Here is a 25422-nt window from a genome sequence, read left to right on the forward strand (position 1 = left end):
CCTCCAAACCAACTTAAAATAGTGCAAGAAAGGAACACTCATCGGTTATACTCTTTGAGAACTCGAATTCCTCTGATTTTACTGTCACAGTTATTTCAAGAGAACACATAATTTGTTGTACTCATTTCATATGGGCCCCCCCCATGAACCATGGACCTTGCCGTTGGTGGGGAGGCTTGCGTGCCTCAGCGATACAGATGGCCGTACCGTAGGTGCAACCACAACGGAGGGGTATCTGTTGAGAGGCCAGACAAACGTGTGGTTCCTGAAGAGGGGCAGCAGCCTTTTCAGTAGTTGCAGGGGCAACAGTCTGGATGATTGACTGATCTGGCCTTGCAACATTAACCAAAACGGCCTTGCTGTGCTGGTACTGCGAACGGCTGAAAGCAAGGGGAAACTACAGCCGTAATTTTTCCCGAGGACATGCAGCTTTACTGTATGATTAAATGATGATGGCATCCTCTTGGGTAAAATATTCCGGAGGTAAAATAGTCCCCCATTCGGATCTCCGGGCGGGGACTACTCAGGAGGATGTCGTTATCAGGAGAAAGAAAACTGGCGTTCTACGGATCGGAGCGTGGAATGTCAGATCCCTTAATCGGGCAGGTAGGTTAGAAAATTTAAAAAGGGAAATGGATAGGTTAAAGTTAGATATAGTGGGAATTAGTGAAGTTCGGTGGCAGGAGGAACAAGACTTCTGGTCAGGTGACTACAGGGTTATAAACACAAAATCAAATAGGGGGAATGCAGGGGTAGGTTTAATAATGAATAGGAAAATAGGAATGCGGGTAAGCTACTACAAACAGCATAGTGAACGCATTATTGTGGCCAAGATAGATACGAAGCCCACACCTACTACAGTAGTACAAGTTTATATGCCAACTACCTCTGCAGATGATGAAGAAATCGAAGAAATGTACGATGAAATAAAAGAAATTATTCAGATAGTGAAGGGAGACGAAAATTTAATAGTAATGGGTGACTGGAATTCGAGTGTAGGAAAAGGGAGAGAAGGAAACATAGTAGGTGAATATGGATTGGGGCTAAGAAATGAAAGAGGAAGCCGCCTAGTAGAATTTTGCACAGAGCACAACTTAATCATAGCTAACACTTGGTTTAAGAATCATGAAAGAAGGTTGTATACGTGGAAGAACCCTGGAGATACTAAAAGGTATCAGATAGATTATATAATGGTAAGACAGAGATTTAGGAACCAGGTTTTAAGTTGTAAGACATTTCCAGGGGCAGATGTGGACTCTGACCACAATCTATTGGTTATGACCTGTAGATTAAAACTGAAGAAACTGCAAAAATGTGAGAAATTAAGGAGATGGGACCTGGATAAACTGAAAGAACCAGAGGTTGTACAGAGTTTCAGAGAGAGCATAAGGGAACAATTGACAGGAATAGGGGAAAGAAATACAGTAGAAGAAGAATGGGTAGCTCTGAGGGATGTAGTAGTGAAGGCAGCAGAGGATAAAGTAGGTACAAAGACGAGGGCTGCTAGAAATCCTTGGGTAACAGAAGAAATATTGAATTTAATTGATGAAAGGAGAAAATATAAAAATGCAGTAAATGAAGCAGGCAAAAAGGAATACAAACGTCTCAAAAATGAGATCGACAGGAAGTGCAAAATGGCTAAACAGGGATGGCTAGAGGACAAATGTAAGGATGTAGAAGCTTATCTCACTAGGGGTAAGATAGATACTGCCTACAGGAAAATTAAAGAGACCTTTGGAGGTAAGAGAACCATTTGTATGAACATCAAGAGCTCAGATGGCAGCCCAGTTCTAAGCAAAGAAGGGAAGGCAGAAAGGTGGAAGGAGTATATAGAAGGTTTATACAAGGGCGATGTACTTGAGGACAATATTATGGAAATGGAGGAGGATGTAGATGAGGACGAAATGGGAGATACGATACTGCGTGAAGAGTTTGACAGAGCACTGAAAGACCTGAGTCGAAACAAGGCCCCCGGAGTAGACAACATTCCATTAGAACTACTGACGGCCTTGGGAGAGCCAGTCATGACAAAACTCTACCAGCTGGTGAGCAAGATGTATGAGACAGGCGAAATACCCTCAGACTTCAAGAAGAATATAATAATTCCAATCCCAAAGAGAGCAGGTGCTGACAGATGTGAAAATTACCGAACTATCAGTTTAATAAGCCACGGCTGCAAAATACTAACGCGAATTCTTTACAGACGAATGGAAAAACTGGTAGATGCAGACCTCGGGGAGGATCAATTTGGATTCCGTCGAAATGTTGGAACACGTGAGGCAATACTGACCTTACGTCTTATCTTAGAAGAAAGATTAAGAAAAGGCAAACCCACGTTTCTAGCATTTGTAGACTTAGAGAAAGCTTTTGACAATGTTGACTGGAATACTCTTTTTCAAATTCTAAAGGTGGCAGGGGTAAAATACAGGGAGCGAAAGGCTATTTATAATTTGTACAGAAACCAGATGGCAGTAATAAGAGTCGAGGGGCATGAAAGGGAAGCAGTGGTTGGGAAAGGAGTGAGACAGGGTTGTAGCCTCTCCCCGATGTTATTCAATCTGTATATTGAGCAAGCAGTAAAGGAAACAAAAGAAAAATTTGGAGTAGGTATTAAAATTCATGGAGACGAAGTAAAAACTTTGAGGTTCGCCGATGACATTGTAATTCTGTCAGAGACGGCAAAGGACCTGGAAGAGCAGTTGAACGGAATGGACAGTGTCTTGAAAGGAGGATATAAGATGAACATCAACAAAAGCAAAACGAGGATAATGGAATGTAGTCAAATTAAATCGGGTGATGCTGAGGGAATTAGATTAGGAAATGAGACACTTAAAGTAGTAAAGGAGTTTTGCTATTTAGGAAGTAAAATAACTGATGATGGTCGAAGTAGAGAGGATATAAAATGTAGACTGGCAATGGCAAGGAAAGCGTTTCTGAAGAAGAGAAATTTGTTAACATCGAATATAGATTTATGTATCAGGAAGTCGTTTCTGAAAGTATTTGTTTGGAGTGTAGCCATGTATGGAAGTGAAACATGGACGATTACTAGTTTGGACAAGAAGAGAATAGAAGCTTTCGAAATGTGGTGCTACAGAAGAATACTGAAGATAAGGTGGATAGATCACGTAACTAATGAGGAGGTATTGAATAGGATTGGGGAGAAGAGAAGTTTGTGGCACAACTTGACTAGAAGAAGGGATCGGTTGGTAGGACATGTTTTGAGGCATCAAGGGATCACAAATTTAGCATTGGAGGGCAGCGTGGAGGGTAAAAATCGTAGAGGGAGACCGAGAGATGAGTACACTAAGCAGATTCAGAAGGATGTAGGTTGCAGTAGGTACTGGGAGATGAAGCAGCTTGCACAGGATAGAGTAGCATGGAGAGCTGCATCAAACCAGTCTCAGGACTGAAGACAACAACAACAACATTTCATATTTCAACACATTTCTGGAAGGGAGGTAGTTTTCGGCCACATCTCACTTCTACTTGTAATTTTAAGGGTAATCCGATCCATAGCGTGAATTCCAATCTCTGAGTCAGAATTACCCATGAGAGAAAGCCCAGAGCGTATTTCTTATCGCTGCAGGTCGAGCGGTTAAGATCGATTAAGTACCGACAGCTACATTCCTCTAACACAACAGTAGATGGTTAATTTTTACTGGTTTTGATTCACAACAATATAAAACTTTGTAAAAGACAGAAATTTCGCCATATAATGTTGAATTATTTATTTTTTAAATACATTATTGTGGTTTTTAATTTACCCATCGTCAAGTGAACCGCAAAGTAAGTATATAAGAACATGTCAAAAATTTCAAAATATGAGTAATACATACAGGTTGTTCGGAAATTCCAGTTACAAGCTTCTAGGACTTGTAGAGGGGAGTGAGTACGTAGTATTTTGAACAGAAAATCGTCTCCGGGAAGGTGCCGTATCCGTGCTACAGACGTTTGAAAACATGTTTGCTTGGTGGCTATGTAACAGGGTAGTGACGGTGGGGGATGCTTACATCGGATCGGCTAATGTCTTTTGACGTCAATCGTACCTCTCTGACCTTGTTCGAGTCTGATACACGTGTCTGTGAGTGTTAGATGAACATAGTTGAGTATATGTTTGCAGAATTCACCGACATGAACCTTTTGACTGGCTAAGGTCACGGTATTGGAGGAGCTGTTTCGCCTTCCCCACAACGTCTGACTTCATTGCTTACCCTTCCCGCGACAATTACGCGACCGTCTAAAGAAAGGGTACCTTCTCCGTGAGCAGGCGTAACTCTGATGCTCCAAGTAGACGCCGTATACCCGAATTAGAAGAGGCTCCACTGTATCACGTTGAAAAGGACCTGTCAAAAAGTACAATTGCAATTTCTCTGGCTATTAATGACTGGAACTGTAAAACAAGTGATGTGCTGGGTCACACCTAACTAATTAATCGTAAAAGTGGCCGTTTTACCAACATGTTTTCAAATGGGTGTAGCACGGAAACGTTACGTTTCCGGACTTGGGATCCAATTCAAAATATTATCTACTTACTCCCCTCTACGAATCCTAGAAGTCTGTAACGGAAATTTTCTAACACAATGTATACATCATTCTGGTCCACACTTATTGGCTCAACGTATACTTGTATAGATTCTACATTGAGAGCTAGTGATTTTTGTTTCTTTAGTGATGGGCGGGCTGGCAGCAGAGAAAAACCGCTCTTCAGCCAAAAGTTATAAAAATTTTATTTAAAAATGGTTAAAACATATAAAAGGTGACAGTAACAAATGATTTTGTAAAAAATACTTAGGTGGACGACAGTTACACTTTTTCTGTAAAAACAAGTAGCACTAAACAAAGATTTGTAAAATACACATAGATGAAAGTACTGGTGGTTTTTAAAACTCGTTTGACATTTTATATTACAGTTAAAATACAGTCACTCTTAAACGTGAATGATGGCTAGGGGTCATGTGAAGAAGTTGTCATGATGAAGGTGTGATGATGAGTATGGCTATGGGGCTCTGCAGAACTGCAGGGAGTGACTAGATGTGAGCAAGGCGGATGAAGGGGAAAAGAGAAAGTTGGAGGATAGTCTGAGGTGCAGCGTTGTGATTGGGGTATATCTTGGAACGGATTTCATAGTTGTGAAGTGGGAGTTGGTTAAAATTCCAGCAGGTGGGGATGGATAAGGCATGGAGGTGCATAGAAAGTGGAATATGGATATAGTGGTGCAGCTAGGTACCTGGATTGGTGATTAGTGGATGGGAAAGTGGATGCTGAGACTGGGTTTTGTGATTAATATTTGGAATCTGAAGGTTCTCTGGGAAGAGAAGAAGGTGTGGGGAAACGGATGAGTTGGGGAAGGTAGGCGAATGTGGCAGGCAAGGCAGATTGTGTGTCTTTCCACAATTTCAAGGGACTTACAGAAATTAGGCGAAGTGGAGATCTAGGCAACATTAGCATAGGTTAGGTTGGTGTGGATGAGGGATTTATAGGTGATGATAGTGGTAGAAGGATGTAGGCCCCAAGTGGGGCCTGATAATAGTTTTAGTCGATTTCGGGCTTTGTGTTGGATGGTAAGGAGATGTGGTTTGCATATTAGTTTTATGTCGAGAGTTAGCCCTTACATACTTTTCTGTGGTAGTCAAAGGGATGAGTTGGTTGTAGATGGAATGATGGAAATCTGGACTATGGAAGCGTCGAGTGGTGTGACCCGAGATGGTAGCCTGACTTTTCTGCCGGTTTAGTTGACGTTTCCACGTATTACATCACTCCACTAGCAGATTCAGGGCCGTTGGAGGGACACATGAGAGTTGAAGGGTATGACGAGTGGTTAGGCAGGCGGTGCCATTAGCATATTGCAGGAGTTATGTTGGGGGTGTAAGGTGGCATGGTCTCCTGACCTTCATTTCTTACATATTCCTACCTCACCACCGTATTCTGCCTATCAAGACGTTTCATTCGAGCCCAAACTCGATAGGGTAGAGTCAATTTTACGTATATCCATTTAATGGATATGCAAATCTAATAAATAAATCGCAAGTGTACACCGGGATTAGAAAGTCGACGCTGGCGTACGCCAACATTCAAGACACGATGGCCACAGGAGTGTTTGTTCCAGCCCACTGGAAAGTCTGTAGGAGTGTGAGTTAGCACACAGCTGCGCCGGCCGGCCGACCGCCTACGGACCATAACAGTTTTTGCCGGAGAAAAGGGATAATGGCCTGCGTGTTCACCTTAAAAGCAAAACCCGCTGTATTGTTTGGGAGAGCCCCCGCATCCACATTTTTTTGATGGACCTAGTGGACAGGAAATGCCTAACACAGGTGCTATATATTTGTGGATTGGTCAGCTTAGCCATTCTCCCGTTTGTAAGAGTAACGCTGATTGGTGGACTATTTGTGACGCAATGAGCCGGAGGAGTGAGGGAAAGACAGCAGACGGTGCACCCTTTTGCTTTTTGCGTGGAGGGAAGTCGTGGGATTCTTGGAGCAAGGAAAGAGTACATGAGTGGGATACGGGTGTAAATGGCATCCGAGATGGTGTGCTTGGATGTTGGCAGGATTTTGAAAACTGGAATCACAACTTTCGATTAGCGAGAGCGACACTACACACAATATAAATGTGGTGTCAGCTACAAACACCGTTACTGTTCCTGGCACCTTTTATTATAAGTAACACCAAACTACTGCGCATGCCACTGTGTGGTCCTTCAACAGTGTCAGTTGCTATCAAACGTGACCACGTCAAAAAGGCAAAATGCCGATATTGGAATAGTGCATTATAAATAATAGCACTCGAGCGCTCAGTCGGTGATCGATCAGCAAGTGACTGGAGCCTAGCAACACTTGCAGCGTCCGTACAGCTTCACGTCGGCCGCGACCAGCGCCAGCCAGACCGCGGAGTTGAGCCACGAGCTGACGATGGCGGTCATGAGCGCGCCGCCGGTGTCTACGGGGTCCCCGCGGTAGCGGTCCCTCTGCTCCGACAGCGGGTAGTAGTCCTCCTGTCCCACCTTGGCGAGGAAGGGCCGCGTGTGGGGCTCCACGAAGTCCATGATGTCGAAGATGGCGCCGCAGCTGAGGCGGTCGTAGACGGCGGCGGCGGCGTCCCCCACAGCGCCCAGCTCGCGCACCGCAGTCTCTCGGTACTGCGAGCACGAGGCGTGGTAGCCGGCCGTGAGCGCGCCGGCCGCCGCCAGCAGCAGCAGGCAGCACAGCACTGACGTCACCAGCAGCACCAGCCACCACGAGAGCGCCATCTGCCCGCCTCCGGCCTGCGGGTCCTCCGCCGCCGACCTCGCCACTGCCACAGCCCTGCCGCTCCTGCGGAAACGTCATCGCGCATCAGCCTTCTCCGATACTAACAAGCATTTGAGTTACTCTACATACGTAATACCAAAATCTTTCAACAATCCACTTCTGTGGCCCATGCACTAGAGTCCATTTTACACGAGCGACTTCCTGGTCAAAATCGGCTACTTGTTGTGGCTTCATGTCACGAGCTTGCCTGTTAAACAGCCGCCTACCACACCGTGAGTGGGGCAGTGACGTCAGTGATAAACTGATTGTGCTTAGTTTACACTGTAGATTCACTCATTCTCATAAATTAAGGATAATGCTGATACATGGTGAAACAACGCTCTGGTGGGTGGTTTGCGGTTTAAATCACCTCGGGGTATGACCATGGGGTGCATTTGACGTGCAGTCGTCATACGGTGGCTCTGGCAGCAGTCCACAAGCGCGGTAGTGTGTTGGTGCCTGTCAGAGTACGGTGCAGAAAGCAAGGTGTGCAGACGTTTTCAAACGTGCTAATGGTGACTGTGTGTTGAAAATGGCTCAAAGAACACATACTGATGTTATGAAGGGTAGAATACTAGGGCGACTGGAGGCTGGTCGAACTCAGCAGGTCGTTGCACGGGCCGTCCGTGTGCCAGAAAGTGCGACCTCAAGATTATAGCAACGATTCCAGCAGAAAGAAGACGTGTGCAGGAGCTACAGTACGGGACGTCCACTGTGTACAACACCACAAGAAGACCGATATCTCACCATCAGTGCCCGCAAATGGTCATGGATTACAGTAGGTAGCCTTGCTCGGGGCCTTACCGCAGCCACTGGAACAGTTGTCACCAGGCACACAGTCTACAGACGGCTGAACAGACATACTTTATTCGCCCGGAGACCTGCAAGGTGCATTCCACTGACCCCTGGTGGCAGGTGAGCCCGTAAAGGTTGGTGTCAAGAACACAGCACATGGTCATTGGAACAGTGATCCAAGGTTATGCTCATGGACGAATCCAGGTATAGTCTGAACAGTGATTCTCGCCGGATTTTCATCTGGTGTGAACCAGGAAGCAGATATCAACCCCTTAATGTCCTTGAAAGGGACTTGTATGGAGGTCATTGTTTGATGGTGTGGTGTGGGATTATGATTGGTGCATGTACACCCCTGCATCTTTTTGACAGAGCAACTGTAACAGGGCAGGTGTATCTGGACATCATTTTGCACCAGTATGTCCACCTTTTGAAGGGTGCAGTGGGTCCCACCTTCCTCCTGATGGATGATGACACAGCCCCCACCCCTGAGCTGCCATCGTGCATGAGTACCTTGAAACAGAAGATAACAGGCGAATGGAGTGGCCTACCTGCTCCCCAGACCTAAACCCCATCAAGAACGTCTGAAGTGCTCTCAGTCAACATATCGCTGCACATCTTCAAACCCCTAGGACACTTCAGGAGCTCCAGCGGGCACTGGTGCAACAATGGGAGACTATACCCCAGCAGCTGCTCGACCACCTGTTCCGGAGTATACCAACCCATTGTGCGGCCTGTTTACGTGTGCATGGTGATCATATCGCATACTGATGTCGGGGTACATGCGCAGGAAACAGTGGCGTTTTGTAGCACATGCGTTTCAGGGCGGTTTTCTTAACTTATCACCAATACCGTGTGACTTAAAACATCAGTGTCGTGAGTGTTCCCTATGTGCCTATGCTATTAGCGCCAGTTTTGTGTAGTGCCTCGTTGTGTGGCACCACATTCTGCACTGAAAAGCACTCCGTCTTCAGGCCACGAGTGGCCCATCGGGACCATCCGACCGCCGTGTCATCCTCAGTTGAGGATACGGATAGTAGGAGCGTGTGGTCAGCACACCGCTCTCCCGGTTCTTATGATGGTTTTCTTTGACCGGAGCCGCTACTATTCGGTCGAGTAGCTCCTCAATTGGCATCACGAGGTTGAGTGCACCCCGGAAAATGGCAACAGCACATGGCGGCTGGATGGTCACCCATCCAAGTGCCGGCCACGCCCGACAGTGCTTAACTTCGGTGATCTCACGGGAACCGGTGTATCCACTGCGGCAAGGCCGTTGCCAACCACATTCTGCAATTATCCTTAATTTATGAGCATTAGTGTACATCCAGACTGTACGCACAACAAACAGCGTGTCGTTAAGGAAACTGCGAATGTGTGGAAGTCTTTCCTGCGGGCTTCTTGCGGGGAATCAGTTGTCCTTTGTGGGCTCTGCATTGGTCATACGTGGCTAAAGCGTGGTTACCTCCTCCATCGCGAGGACGCACCTCGGTGTCGCTGTGGCTTACGAATGACGATCGTCCAGCTCTTGCTGGTCTGCCCACTTTTAGCCACTCTCTGGCGGACTTTTAACTTTTTCAGCACCCTACTTTCGGTGTTGGGTACAATGCCTCAACAGCAGCTTTAGTTTTACGTTTTATTCTTGAGGGTAGGTTTTATCATTTGATCTAAGTTTTAGCGCATTTCCTTTTCCGTCTGTGTCGTCCACCCTAGGGCTTTCAGGGTGGAAGTTTTAATGTGTTGCAGAGTGGCTGGCTTCTCCTTTTTTATTCCCATGGTCAGACAGCCATGGTAGTCTGTTTTCTTGTTTTTAATGCCTTCTCCATGTTTCTTGCGTCTCTCTGTGGTTTTCTTGCCGGCCGCTGTGGCCGAGTGGTTCTAGGAGCTTCAGTCTGGAACCGCGCGACAGCTACGGTCGCAGGTTCGAAAATCCTGCCTCGAGCATGGATGTGTATGACGTCCTTAGGTTGGTTAGGTTTAAGTAGTTTCTAAGTCTAATGACCTCAGATGTTACGTCCCATAACGCTTAGAGCCATTTGAACCATTTGATAGTCAAAATTGCCTAACAACGGGCGAGACAGCATTAATTCTGTCCCTCTATTTTTTGAGTCGGGATGGAGCAGGATGCTACGCAGAATTGAAGCAAAACTTCCATCTCTATTTACGAGGTTACTTGCCAAATTAATTTCAATTGCTTCCTTAATAACACTTTCCCAGTGCTGGAAGTACATGCCAGAATCTCCGAGTTATGTTCCACAGAATGACCGCTGCCAAGACAATGTTCTGCAACAGCTGATTTGCTAGGCTGTTGTAAGTTTGTGTGACACTAGTTCTCAGTGCACCGGTCCTCCATGGTCCTGATAGCGTACCAGTACATTACATGCCACAACTGCAAGAAATACAGTAGACACATGCTTTACACACTCACCTGTTGCACTGTTAGTCGATAGCGCACCGCCCGTCTGATCTGTATTTCATTGTATCCACTCCGCCGAAAGGTGACCTCGAGAGGACTTAACTGAGTTGGCAAACTCTCAAGAGTCTGAAATGACGTGAACCAAGACAGGGGGCACCCATTCACGCCGAGCGGGATCGTGAAACTGTCAGCCTGTAGGTACAAGTCAGTGTGATTAGGGCTCCTGCAAGCATTATGTCCCAGCTTTCCATCAACCTTCCCCGTGACCAACGCATCAACGAAGGGAAGGCACCCATCCCTTTCTACCTCCATTGTGAAAAGAATATTCGGTTTAGTTGAATTCAGGTGTTCTAAAAAGTCGTTCAAATTATCGACTGTTGTCGACGACGTCAGCTGTTTGCATTCCCGTAAGTTATTTGATCTTGTTAAGGACCAGCGGGGAAAGGCCGAGCGGTTGTAGGCGTCATGCGACGGATTGCGCGGCCGGTCCAACCCGAGATTCGACTCCTCCCGCGGGCTTGCGTGTACGTGTTGTTTTTAGCATAAGTTAGTTTAAGTGGTGTGTAAGTCTAGGGACCGATGAACTCAGCAGTTTGGTCCCTTAGGAAGTGAGACACATTTGAACATTTTTGTTGTCAAGGAATTTTCGTATTTGATTATTTTCGTATTAAAGCTTGTGTGTTACGAAATTCCGCCGTTTCAAGGCAACGTCACGTTGACAATTGATCAAAAACGCGTCTTTGGTATAATTTGTTATAATTAAATGTCAGATAACGACATCTTGGCGGTTAAAGCTTTCATGACATTTAAGCTAAAAGACACGGTCGAAAGTTGTCAAAATGGAGTTAGGAAATGTAAATCAGCTGGCTCACGTCCTACTAATTTCAAATATTTTTTTATTCACTTTGGCGTTTTTAAAAGATTCTGGGACTTTGTTATCAGTTGAATACAAGTATGTGCTGCAGTATTCGATGTCATGTACCTATAAAAGTGCTCTCCCTCCCCCCCCCCCCCCCCTCCAGCCTCTCTCTGTCACTCTCTCTCTCTCTCTCTGTCTCTGTCCCTCTCTCTCTATTTCTCTCTTGCTCTCTCTCTCTCTCTCTCTGTCTCTGTCCCTCTCTCTCTATTTCCCTCTTGCTCTCTCTCTCTCTCTCTCTCTCTCTCTCTCTCTCTCTCTCTCTCTCTCTCTCTCTCTCTCTCTCTCTCTCTCAGGAGTATACTATCACTGTCAATAATTTACAACTTAAGCATGAAACACGAAATGCGGATAAATATTCAGAACACGCTGATCATCTGATAAAATGAATTGCCACTAAGAATAAAACGCATAGCAAGGAGTGTCACATTTCAAAGATAATTAAAAGATAACTTATACTTGGGCGTCTATAAAAAATACAAGCTAGTTAATTTTGGAGACTTCTTTCCCAAACAAAAACGTCGTCATTAAAGTACATATGCAGACGAAATGTAACCTAGTGGCGGTGCAGGAATGTTTCTTTCTCGTTATTTTTTAATTACTTTCAAAAGCAACGTGAGAAATTTGTTTTTCTCACAGTGAGCCGTAATTTTTCGCACAAATTAGAACATACTTCACGCAACCAGCGCACTTATTTACTACTAGCCGAGTACTCGGCGTAGTTCGGGTAGATGTAGGAGATTCCAATTCGGTTTAACAGAGACTACTCTACTGCATTGGCTCCTTACTTAGCTTGCATTTATCGCGAATCTCTTGCCCAACATAGAGTCCCGAGCGACTGAAAAAAAGCGCAGGTGACGCCTGTATATAAGAAGGGTAGAAGGACGGATCCTCAAAATTACAGACCAATATCCTTAACATTGGTTTGTTGCAGGATTCTCGAACATATTGTCAGTTCGAATATAATTAATTTCCTTGAGACAGAGAAGTTTCTGTCCATGCATCAGCACGGCTTTAGAAAGCATCGCTCCTGCGAAACGCAACTCGCCCTTTTTTCACATGATATTTTGCGAACCATCGATGAAAGGTATCAGACGTATGCCATAGTCCTTGACTTCCGGAAAGCGTTTGAGTCGGTGCCCCACAGCAGACTCCTAACTAAGGTACGAGCATTTGCGATTGGTTCCCAAGTATGTGAGTGACTCGAAGACTTCTTAAGTAATAGAACCCAGTACGTTGTCCTCGATGGTGAGTGTTCATCGGAGGTGAGGGTATCATCTGGAGTGCCCCAGGGAAGTGTGGTAGGTCCGCTGTTGTTTTCTATCTACATAAATGATCTTTTGCATAGGGTGGATAGCAATGTGCGGCTGTTTGCTGATGGTGCTGTGGTGTACTGGAAGGTGTCGTCGTTGAGTGACTGTAGGAGGATACAAGATGACTTGGACAAGATTTGTGATTGGTGTAAAGAATGGCAGCTAACTCTAAATATAGATAAATGTAAATTAATGCAGATCAATAGGAAAAAGAATCCCGTAATGTTTGAACACTCCATTAGTAGTGTAGCGCTTGACACAGTCACGTCAATTAAATATTTGGGGGTTACATTGCACAGCGACATGAAGTGGGACAAGCACGTAATGGCAGTTATGGGGAAGGCGGATTGTCATCTTCAGTTCATTGGTAGAATTTTGGGAAGATTTGGTTCATCTGTAAAGGAAACCGCTTATAAAACACTAATACGACCCATTCTTGAGTACTGCTCGAGCGTTTGGGATCCCTATCAGGTCGGATTGAGGGAGGACATAGAAGCAATTAAGTGGCAGGCTGCTAGATTTGTTACTGGTAGGTTTGATCATCACGCGAGTGTTACGGAAATGCTTCAAGAACTCGGGTGGGAGTCTCTGGAGGAAAGGGGCGCTCTTTTCGTGAATCCTACTGAGGAAATTTAGAGAACCAGCATTTGAGGCTGACTGCAGTACAATTTTACTGCCGCCAACTTATATTTCGCGGAAAGACCCCAAAGATAAGATAAGAGAGATTAGGGCTCGTTCAGAGACATATAGGCAGTCATTTTTCCCTCGTTCTGTTTGGGAGTGGAACAGGGAAAGAAGATGCCAGTTGTGGTATGAAGTATGTAAGGTGTCGGGCAAATCCAACACCTTCCATGGAAACCCTGACATGATAAGCAAATCCAGTAGTATGCCACATAGCTCCGAATAAATCGTGACATTAAATTAACCAAAGTAATACGAGTAACGAGTGAGCAAATGGAATACCACAGGCTAACACAAGAATGCCTAAACGCATGTCTTTCCTTCCCACTGTGAGACAGACGCAGTTCCGAGGGGAGAAACGAGAGCAGAACCGTGTTAAGCTGGAAAGCCCTACGATAAGGGACGGACACCCACGTCGCCAGCTAACCGCTAGGACCCCCCCCCCCCCCCCCAGCCCATGTTAAAAGCTAGAGCCCTCCAGAAGAACAGTATAGATCTTACGATAACACACCAGCTGCAAGTCTTAGCGTGAGACTTTTTCGCGTCTCTGTTACGTTGCAAACTTTAAAAACATTGCCTCACCACGAAAAGTATAACGTTTCTCATTGGATAGACAGAATTTTTGTAGGCGGAGCTTAAGGTTAACATTGAGACCCTGATTAGTCAGATGAAAACTCAGCCAAATAGTTTTTTTTAAACCAACTTTGGTAAATTGTAGTAAGGAGAAGTTAGGAGAGAGTTGGTTCCGAGACGGCGAGGTGAGCGGAGCTGTGCTGCCCGCCGCCCCCTGACAAACACCGACAAGGTAATGAACGCATGCGATGCCGCATAACAGCGCATAAAGCTTCTACATCTACATCTACATCCGTACTCCGCAAACCACCTGACGGTGTGTGGCGGAGGGTACCCTGAGTACCTCTATCGGTTCTCCCTTCTATTCCAGTCTCGTATTGTACGTGGAAAGAAGGATGGTCGGTATGCTTCTGTGTGGGCTCTAATCTCTCTGATTTTATCCTCATGGTCTCTTCGCGAGATATACGTAGGAGGGAGCAATATACTGCTTGACTCTTCGGTGAAGGTATGTTCTCGAAACTTTAACAAAAGCCCGTACCGAGCTACTGAGCGTCTCTCCTCCAGAGTCTTCCACTGGAGTTTATCTATCATCTCCGTAACGCTTTCGCAATTACTAAATGATCCTGTAACGAAGCGCGCTGCTCTCCGTTGGATCTTCTCTATCTCTTCTATCAACCCTACCTGGTGCGGATCCCACACTGCTGAGCAGTATTCAAGCATTGGGCGAACAAGCGTACTGTAACCTACTTCCTTTGTTGTCGGATTGCATTTCCTTAGGATTCTTCCAATGAATCTCAGTCTGGCATCTGCTTTACTGACGATCAACTTTATATGATCATTCCATTTTAAATCACTCCTAATGCGTACTCCCAGATAATTTATGGAATTAACTGCTTCCAGTTGCTGACCTGCTATTTTGTAGCTAAATGATAAGGGACCTATCTTTCTATGTATTCGCATCACATTACACTTCGCTACATTGAGATTCAATTGCCATTCCGTGCACCATGCGTCAATTCGCTGCAGATCCTCCTGCATTTCAGTACAATTTTCCATTGTTGCAACCTCTCGATACACCACAGCATCATCTGCAAAAAGCCTCAGTGAACTTCCGATGTCATCCACCAGGTCATTTATGTATATTGTGAATAGCAACGGTCCTATGACACTCCCCTGCGGCACACCTGAAATCACTCTTACTTCGGAAGACTTTTCTCCATTGAGAATGACGTGCTGCGTTCTGTTATCTAGGAACTCCTCAATCCAATCACACAATTGATCTGATAGTCCGTATGCTCTTACTTTGTTCATTAAACGACTGTGGGGAACTGTGTCAAACGCCTTGCGGAAGTCAAGAAACACGGCATCTACCTGTGAACCCGTGTCTAAGGCCCTCTGAGTCTCTTGGACGAATAGCGCGAGCTGGGTTTCACACGATCGTCTTTTTCGAAACCCATGCTGATTCCTACAGAGTAGATTTCTAGTCTCCATAAAAGACATTATACATGAACATAATACGTGTTCCAAAATTCTACAACTGATCGACGTTAGAGATATAGGTCTATAGTTCTGCACATCTGTTCGACGTCCCTTCTTGAAAACGGGGATGACCGGTGACCTTTTCCAATCCTCTGGAACGCTACGCTCTTCTAGAGACCTACGGTACACCGCTGCAAGAAGGGGGGCAAGTTCCTTCGCGTACTCTGTGTAAAATCGAACTGGTATCCCATCAGGACCAGCGGCCTTTCCTCTTTTGAGCGATTTTAATTGTTTCTCTATCCCTCTGTCGTCTACTTCGATATCTACCATTTTGTCAACTGTGCGACAATCTAGAGAAGGAAGCACAGTGCAGTCTTCCTCTGTGAAACAGCTTTGGAAGAAGACATTTAGTATTTCGGCCTTTAGTCTGTCATCCTCTGTTTCAGTACCATTTTGGTCACAGAGTGTCTGGACATTTTGTTTTGATCCACCTACCGCTTTGACATAGGACCAAAATTTCTTAGGATTTTCTGCCAAGTCAGTACATAGAACTTTACTTTCGAATTCATTGAAAGCCTCTCGCATAGCCCTCCTCACACTATATTTCGCTTCGCGTAATTTTTGTTTGTCTGCAAGGCTTTGACTATGTTTATGTTTGCTGTGAAGTTCCCTTTGCTTCCGCAGCAGTTTTCTAACTCGGTTGTTGTACCACGGTGGCTCTTTCCCATCTCTTACGATCTTGCTTGGCACATACTCATCTAACGCATATTGTACCATGGTTTTGAACTTTGTCCACTGATCCTCAACACTATCTGCACTTGAGACAAAACTTTTGCGTTGAGCCGTCAGGTACTCTGTAATCTGCTTTTTGTCACTTTTGCTAAACAGAAAAATCTTCCTACCTTTTTTAATATTTCTATTTACGGCTGAAATCATCGATGCAGTAACCGCTTTATGATCGCTGATTCCCTGTTCTGCATTAACTGATTCAAATAGTTCGGGTCTGTTTGTCACCAGAAGGTCTAATATATTATCGCCACGAGTCGGTTTTCTGTTTAACTGCTCAAGGTAGTTTTCAGATAAAGCACTTAAAAATATTTCACTGGATTCTTTGTCCCTGCCACCCGTTATGAACGTTTGAGTCTCCCAGTCTATATCCGGCAAATTAAAATCTCCACCCAGAACTATAACATGGTGGGGAAATCTACTCGAAATATTTTCCAAATTATTCTTCAGGTGCTGAGCCACAACAGCTGCTGAGCCCGGGGGCCTATAGAGACATCCAATTACCATGTCTGAGCCTGCTTTAACCGTGACCTTCACCCAAATCATTTCACAATTCGAATCTCCGTCAATTTCCTTCGATACTATTGCACTTCTTATCGCTATAAACACGCCTCCCCCTTCACTGTCCAGCCTATCTCTGCGGTATACATTCCAATCAGAGTTTAGGATTTCATTACTGTTTACGTCTGGTTTCATCCAACTTTCTGTTCCTAGTACTATATGGGCGTTGTGACCGTTTATTAATGAGAGCAGTTCTGGGACCTTTCTATAGACGCTCCTGCAGTTTACTATTAGCACATTAATATTGTTATTCCTTGTTGCATTTTGCCTACTCCTGCCTTGCCGCGTCTCAGGAGGCGTCTTGTCGGGCCTAGGGAGGGAATTCTCTAACCTAAAAAACCCCCACGTGCACTCCATACGTACTCCGCTACCCTCGTAGCCGCTTCCGGCGTGTAGTGCATGCCTGACCTATTCAGGGGGATCCTACATTTCTCCACCCGATAGCGGAGGTCGAGAAATTTGCACCCCAGCTCTCCACAGAATCGTCTGAGCCTCTGGTTTAAGCCTTCCACTCGGCTCCAAACCAGAGGACCGCGATCGGTTCTCGGAACGATACTACAAATAGTTAGCTCTGATTCCACCCCGCGAGCGAGGCTTTCCACCTTCACCAACTCCGCCAACCGCCTGTACGAACTGAGGATGACCTCTGAACCCAGACGGCAAGAGTCATTGGTGCCGACATGAGCAACAATTTGCAGTCGGGTGCACCCAGTGCTCTCTATCGCCGCCGGTAGGGCCTCCTCCACATCTCGGATGAGACCCCCCGGCAAGCAGACAGAGTGAACACTGGCCTTCTTCCCCGACCTTTCCGCTATTTCCCTAAGGGGCTCCATCACCCGCCTAACGTTGGAGCTCCCAATAACTAATAAACCCCTCCCCCCGTGTGCCTGCTCCGACCTTGCTGAAGGAGCAGCCACATGTCCACTCACAGGCAGAGCGGGCGATGCCACACGGCCAGCCTCCACATTGACCCTCCGCCTCGTGCGCCGCGAACGCCGCTGAACCCGCCACTCCCCTTGGGGAGAGGGTGGCCCAACCGCGCCCGGTACCCGCGAAGATGTCTCGACAGCAGGGACAGTGGGTGAAGCATCTAACACCTGGGGTGCACCATGCGACGCACCAGACTCCCCACTGCCGCTACACTCCGAGGCAGCAGCCTGAAGACGGCTGACCGCGGCCATCAACACGCTCAGCTGTTCGCGAAGAGTGGCCAGCTCCTCCTGCGTCCGTACACAGCAGCCACACATCCTAGCCATCCTAAGAAATCAATTTACTATAGAGTGTTAATCAGCTTTTAACTAGACTGCTAATTCACTAAAGGCGGTTGATTATTGACTAAACTGTGATTGCTAACCACTTCTTGTAGAAACAAGGAAAATAGCACTACCTGTCTCTGGACGGTATTGAAAACAAACACTAGCACTACTAGCACTATGGCTGACTAAAGGGACTCTCTGACTGTATTCAAAACAAGCACGAGATCTATGGAACACTTAATAGCACTCTACTATTAAAGCTTCCTAAAAGCAAAAACACGCAGAAGAAGAAGTGACAAGTAAGAAAAATACAGATAATACTTAAATTAAGGTAGCTCGCTGCACAGCAGACGTGAAGCAGACGGCGGTTAGAGCGACACTCAGGAGTGCAGAAGTCTCATCTGTTACACCCCCTTTTTGCGTAATACTAGTGTCGTTCGTCAATTAAAGCTCATGGTGTTCACATTTGCCACTTGAAGTAAAAATCTGAAACGCGATGATTTTTCTGTTATATAGTTATTAAGAAGCCACATCAGCCACTGTAATTTACGACAAGTTAGATATGTAATTAAAGATAATTGAGGGTCACTGTAGACAATTTTGATAGTTTTCTCTTTTGTGAAACTTAATTTTAACCTAGATTATAGATGTGATATAGCATAGGTCGTCCTTCGATCCATTTTAGAACTTGGAAACCCATTCAGGGAATATTCGTTCATATTTTTGTTGAACGCAGTTGGTTTTTACCATCCTTGTATTAAAACATTTCCTTTTATCAATAGTGGAAATTATAAACAATGTTTTGTGAGTAGAATAAAATTTCCAGTGGTAAACTTTACTGCTTTTTCGACGTTATTTTACCAGCTAACTAAAAATAGGAAAGCCTTGAACCCCTACCACTAAATTTAGTTAGTATTAATATTCTTTTACAGGCAGTGCAGTGGAGCTGACGCTGAAATCATTAAGTATTTGGTTATATCATCGCTAGTCTCACTGAACTCTTCTGAACTCTACATGTCATGTGTGGTCTGACGTCTCCTTACCAGAAACAGGTCCCCGGTTCAAACTAGTCAATTCGTTGCGCGAAAGTGGTAGTGAGACGCGATATAGATCAACAGACACCACGCAGAATGTTAGAAGTACCCTCCGCCACTCACCGTGTCGTGGATTGCGGAGTATGTATGTAGATGTAGATATAGAATATTTATTTTAGTTATATTTGTCAGTCTCCCCCTCCCCCCTCTGTCCACCTCCTCCAACCCCATTCTCTATCAATCTCCTCTTCCCCTCTCTCTGTCCATCTTCTACTCTGTCTGTTTCTTTCCACCTCCTCGTGCCCCTCTCTCTGTCTATCTCCTTCTCTTTCGTTTCTATGTCCATCCCCTCCGATTCTCTTTCTCTCTCCACCTCCTCCTACCCCTCCCTCTGTAACGCATAATTATATATTTTTTTCGGTACATCCAGCAGTGTATTTGGATACTTTGTGCTAAATGTGTTGCAAATAGTCAGTATCAAAGACGTAACAAATTCTATAGTCGTGCACGATGCGGTATGTTTTGACACATCTTAGTGTTTATGATGTCAATCACCTGAACTATGTGCACAGTGATACAATTTTGCACATATATTCAGTGCTATATGTGAACAATGTCTAAAATCTGTCCTCCAATGCTATATTTGTGATCTCTTGATGCCTCAGAACGTGTCCTACCAACCGGTCCCTTCTTCTAGTCAAGTTGTGCCACCAACTTCTCTTCTCCCCAAACCCTATTCAATACCTCCTCATTAGTTACGTGATCTACCCACCTAATCTTCAACATTCTTCAGTAGCACCACATTTCGAAATCTTCTATTCTTTTCTTGTCCAAACTGGAGTCCTTTTTTTTCAACAATACGGAGAGAGTTGACAGTGAGAAAAAGTTTCGTAAAGCTTAGAAATTATGCGTAAAGTTTGTTGTAAGTCACTAAGTGCCTCCCGTTCTCAAATCCTGGATGAATCACAGCTGGGTATTCACGTGTCGCGGCCTACACTTCTTTTTCATCCCTATTCTTACCCTTTTGATAGGTAGGTGGTTCTTACCCCACGCAGCTGTTCTTTCCGAACAGTAAGTGTCATGTGTTCCAAGTTTGGTTGAAATCGGTCCAGTGGTTTCGGAGAAGACGTGGAAAAAACATACATAGATACACTGATAAGCCAAAACATTATAACCATCGCCGGCCGCGACGTAGGATGCCGCCTGGTGGTCTTATGGGCTCGTGAAGCTGTAACAAAAGTATGCAAGCGGAGCAGACGCGGAAGGTGGGACCACCCTAGCGAAGAAACCGGCTACAAATGGGGAAATCCATTGAGAGTAGCGATATTGACAAAGGGCAGATAATTATTACGCAAAGCCTGTGAATGAGTGAAGGTGAAGTTGGTGGAATGTTGACGTGCTACTGTCGTGAACATCTACTGAATGAGGTAGATGGACAGTGAAAGTACCACTAGGCGCTAAACGGTTGGAAGTCCATGACTCATCACATGAGTGAAGGTGAGGTTGGTGGAATGTTGACGTGCTACTTTCGTGAACATCTGCTGAATGAGGTAGATGGACAGTGAAAGTGCCACTAGGCGCTAAACGGTTAGAAGTCCACGACGCATCACATGAGTGAAGGTGAAGTTGGTGGAATGTTGACGTGCTACTGTCGTGAACATCTACTGAATGAGGTAGATGGACAGTGAAAGTACCACTAGGCGCTAAACGGTTGGAAGTCCACGACTCATCACATGAGTGAAGGTGAAGTTGGTGGAATGTTGACGTGCTACTGTCGTGAACATCTACTGAATGAGGTAGATGGACAGTGAAAGCACCACTAGGCGCTAAACGGTTGGAAGTCCACGACTCATCACGTGAGTGAAGGTGAAGTTGGTGGAATGTTGACGTGCTACTGTCGTGAACATCTACTGAATGAGGTATATGGACAGTGAAAGTACTACTAGGCGCTAAACGGTTGAAAGTCCACGACTCATCACATGTTGTGGGTTTCGGAGGCTTGTCTGCTCTGTAAAGTAGGATAGATGGAGATCTGAGGCATCTCTGCCGACAGAGTGCAACGCTGGTGCTCGCACAAATGTTTTCGGATCACATCGTACATTGTTGAACATGGAGCTCCACAGCAGACCATCCCTACGTGTTTTCACTTGTTGGCCCAACGACATTGTCAAATACGATTACCGTGAACACGAGACCATCGTGATTCGATCGTCGATGAGTTGAAACGTGTCGGCTCTTCGGATGAATCACATTTTTGCTACGCTAGGCGGACGGACGTCGTCATGTGCGTCAGCGGCGGCTCGAAACGTGCAGCGCTCCACGGACGCAGGCCAGTGGGAGCAGCATTGCGCTATGAGAGACATTCTCCTGCGCTTGCGTCGGATCTTTGGTAGTAATCGAGGCACGCTGACAGCTGGCAACCACCTGCATCCCTTCATGCTTGATGTCTTTCCCGACGGCGATGTCATCTCTCAGCAGTATAGATGTCCATGTCTCGCAGCCGGAACAGTGCTATGGTTGTTTGAGGAGCATTATAGTGCACTGACGTTGATGTCTCGGCGGCCAAATTCGCCTGTAGAAGGGGTCTGGGTCGCTATACTTGATGATATGTTTGAATATCTTTTTTTCGTGATCCGATTTTAATGAACTAAAGCCTGTATGGCGTCCAAACCTAAACTCAAAGTTACCTGCGAAAACCAGATAAAAGTTCGTCTATTAGTGTTGAAGATTTGTGTGTTCAACAACAGACAGCAACGGTAGTTTATAGCTTTATTATTAGTATAGATTGGAGGTTGCTATCGTTTATTTTTCGTAGTACCTATGTAAATAACAAGAATGAAATTGACATATTCTCACTCCAAAAGAAAGAAAAGAAAGTAATAGTTTCGAAAATTGTAATGAATGTACCAACCGTAGATATAATGAGCTGTTGCTTTAATTCGTCTGCTAGAATGGCTACCCACCCTTTCTAATTATAGACTAACTCCTGAAACTAATTTTCAGAGTTTCTAAAAGTAAACTTAAGTAGCATAGGCCCCTTATTGAACCATGTTAAATAAATATTGTTGCGCAGCAGAATAGTAATTAAGTGAGGAATATAATATCGTTGACACCGACGGGACAAGACTGAGTGGAGCAGGGACGTCGAATACACAAAGTTTGCGTAATCAGTGGCAGCACTTGGAAGAGCTGGAGTACAAACGAGCAGGGAGCTCTCAAAAATGGTTCAAATGGCTTTGAGCTCTATGGGACTTCACATCTGAGGTCATCAGTCGCCGAGACTTAGGACTAACTAACCTAAGGACATCACACATATCCATGCCCGAGGCAGGATTCGAACCTGCGACCGTAGCAGTCACGCGGTCCCGGACTGAAGCGCCTAGAACCGCTCGGCCGCAGCGGCCGGCAGGGAGCTCTCTGCCTGAGACTATGGGAAAGAGAGCACCAGGAACACCTATTCAGCACCTCGGCGACAGTGTAGAGCAGAAACAACGATATGTAGTAACTACAAGTATTGACAACGCAAGAACGCCTTTCAGGCTGCAAACTGTGAATAGAAGAACGCTGTAAAACTCTGAAACTAAACATGAGACGAGCCAAGAACGCTTACAGGCTCGGAAAACGGGAGCACATTTGGTCACTAGTGACGGAGCATTATATCACATTCCCATCACCTTCCTTCCTTCGATTCACTCTCGGTCTGGCCACTTCGTCCGCATCACTGATAACGATCGAAGGCAGCTCTACCTGCTGCCCGTGGGCCGAGTGAATCCGACGAAGTTTTACCAGCTGCCACCAGATTGGAGTTCACTGCTACGAGTCTACAGATTTTCGGCTTTGGAGGGAAGGACAAGTTTGTGAGTTGTACTCCTGTCCAATCATGAAGATTAGGCCCAGACCGACTTGCATGAGTGGAGAACCGATTTACCTGTCTGCGAGCAGACAGGTAAACTTAGGAGCAGGGCGCCTGTGACGCAGTTCCTGAGCAGTCACAATCCTGCGTTACTGGCTGCGTGCTGGGACTGCCTCCCGGGCTGTCCGCCGTGTCGATGTCGGGTCTTCCGCCTACACGCCATCACAACAGACAACACGAGCATGAGAGTCCCGGGGCCGAACGTAAGCGCAGCTACCGCCAGCTGGGGCTCCGAGGCTCCGACAGTCCCCGTGCACAGGTGCAACAGGCTGCAGCACTGACCCCAGACAACGCGAGGGGCCGCGCTCCAGCTGACGGCCCGCCGAACATTCGTGCCCTACCCTGCACTGCGCCTCCGTGCAGCGCGGGCACAGCGCGGCCGCTGCTAGGCTCCGCTCAGAAGGAGACAGAGAGATTGTAAAACTCTCCAAAGGAAATGGCTGTTAACTCAACGATATCTGCGATTCTTCAATTTCTCCAGACGTATTTTATGGCGAATAAATCTCGGGTGAACAGCCTGGTATGAGTGAGCATAGGACACAATATTTCGGAAATCGACCATGTTGCCATCGTCAGGTGCGCTGATGTACTGACCGGCGGTGGGCCGGCGCCATTAAAATTGCTACACCAAGAAGAAATGCAGATGATAAACGGGTATTCATTGGACAAATATATTATACTAGAACTGACCTGCGATTTCATTTTCACGCAATTTGGGTGCATAGATCCTGAGAAATCAGCACCCAGAACAACCACCTCTGGCCGAAATAACGTCCTCGATACCCTGGGCATTGAGTCAAACAGAGCTTGGATGGCGTGTACAGGTACAGCTGTCCATACAGCTTCAACACGATACCACAGTTCATCAAGAGTAGTGACTGGCGTATTGTGACGAGCCAGATGCTCAACCACCATTGACCAGACGTTTTCAATTGGTGAGAGATCTGGAGAATGTGGTGGCCAGGGAGGCAGTCGAACATTTCATGTATCCAGAAAGGCCCATACAGGACCTGCAACATGCGGTCGTGCATTATCGTGCTGAAATGTAAGGTTTCGCAGGGATCGAATGAAGGGTAGAGCCACGGGTCGAAACACATCCCAAATGTAAGACCCACTGTTCAAAGTGCCGTCAATGCGAACAAGAGGTGACCGAGACATGTAACCAATGACACCTCATACCATCACGCCGGGTGATACCAGTATGGCGATGACAAATACACGCTTCCAATGTGTGTTCACCGCGATGTCGTCAAACACGGAAGCGACCATCATGATGCTGTAAACAGAATCTGTATTCATCCGGAAAAATGACGTTTTGCCATTCGTACATCCAGGTTCGTCATCGCAGGCGCTTTTGTCTGTAATGCAGCCACGGTCTCCGAGCTGATAGACCATGCTGCTGCAAACATCGTCAGACTGTTCGTGCAGATTGTTGTTCTCTTGCAAACGTCCCCATATGTTGACTCAGGGATCGAGACGTGGCTGCACGATCAGTTACAGCCATGCGCATAAGATGCCTGTCATCTCGACTGCTAGTGATACGAGGCCGTTCGGATCCAGCACGGCGTTCCGTATTACCCTCCCGAACTCACCGATTCCATATTCTGCTAACAGTCATTGGATGTTGACCAACGCGAGTAGCACTGTCCCGATACGATAAACCGCAATCGCGATAGGCTACATTCAGACCTTTATCAAAGTCGGAAACGTGATGGTACGCATTTCTCCTGCTTACACGAGGCATAACAACAACGTTTCACCAAGCAACGTCGATCAACTGCTGTTTGTGTAAGAGAAATCGATTGGGAACTTTCCTCATGTCAGCACGTTGTAGGTGTCACCACCGACGCCAACTTTGTGTGAATGCTCTGAAAAGCTAATAATTTGCATATCACAGCATCTTCTTCCTGTCGGTTAAATTTCGCGTCTGTAGCACGTCATCTTCGTGGTGTAGCAATTTTAACGTCCAGTAGTGTACATATAGGACAATCCCCCTCAGGCGCTTCCTATGAGTCGATGCGGTCCACGCCCCGCGCGCGGTCCAGATACAGCGTCCGTTCTCCCGCCGTGTGGCCGCTGCGTCCTAGATCATCTCGTTCAGGAGGGTCTGCCGGCACCGCTCTCGTTATTCTTCCCTCCTCCCCCGATGTCGGTACACTCTGGGAAATATCCTTTTTCTTCTTAATCTGGGTGATTGCGGGTTCCCACGCCTTGCTAAGGATGTAACCGCTGTCACGATTCAGTTGTGGCTCCCTTACTCTAATCTCTATGGCTTCTTTGATGACACAGTCCCAGTATTTGGAACTCTGTGTCAGGGCTTTGGTTTGGTCATAATCCATGCTGTGGAGTTCCGTCAGGCAATGCTGAGCGATTGCCGACTTACTGGGCTGTTGCAGTTTAGTGTGCCGTTGATGTTCTC

General features: G+C 46.1%; 1 protein-coding gene and 1 pseudogene across 2 annotated transcripts in view; both read right to left on the bottom strand.

The window, feature by feature from the left end:
* Positions 1 to 3722: 3722 nt before the first annotated feature.
* Positions 3723 to 25422, bottom strand: part of LOC126284554 (uncharacterized) — a 51759-nt gene continuing 30059 nt past the window's right edge. For both annotated transcript variants that reach the window (XM_049983565.1, XM_049983558.1), the window contains one exon: positions 3723 to 7310. In XM_049983565.1, the coding sequence (XP_049839522.1) occupies positions 6824 to 7310 (487 nt within the window). In that variant the 3' untranslated portion in view covers positions 3723 to 6823. The remainder of the gene's footprint in view (positions 7311 to 25422) is intronic.
* Positions 9240 to 9356, bottom strand: LOC126288589 (5S ribosomal RNA; annotated as a pseudogene).

This window comes from Schistocerca gregaria, chromosome 1 (assembly GCF_023897955.1).
Source record: "Schistocerca gregaria isolate iqSchGreg1 chromosome 1, iqSchGreg1.2, whole genome shotgun sequence".
In the NCBI taxonomy this organism is placed as follows: Eukaryota; Metazoa; Arthropoda; class Insecta; order Orthoptera; family Acrididae; genus Schistocerca; species Schistocerca gregaria.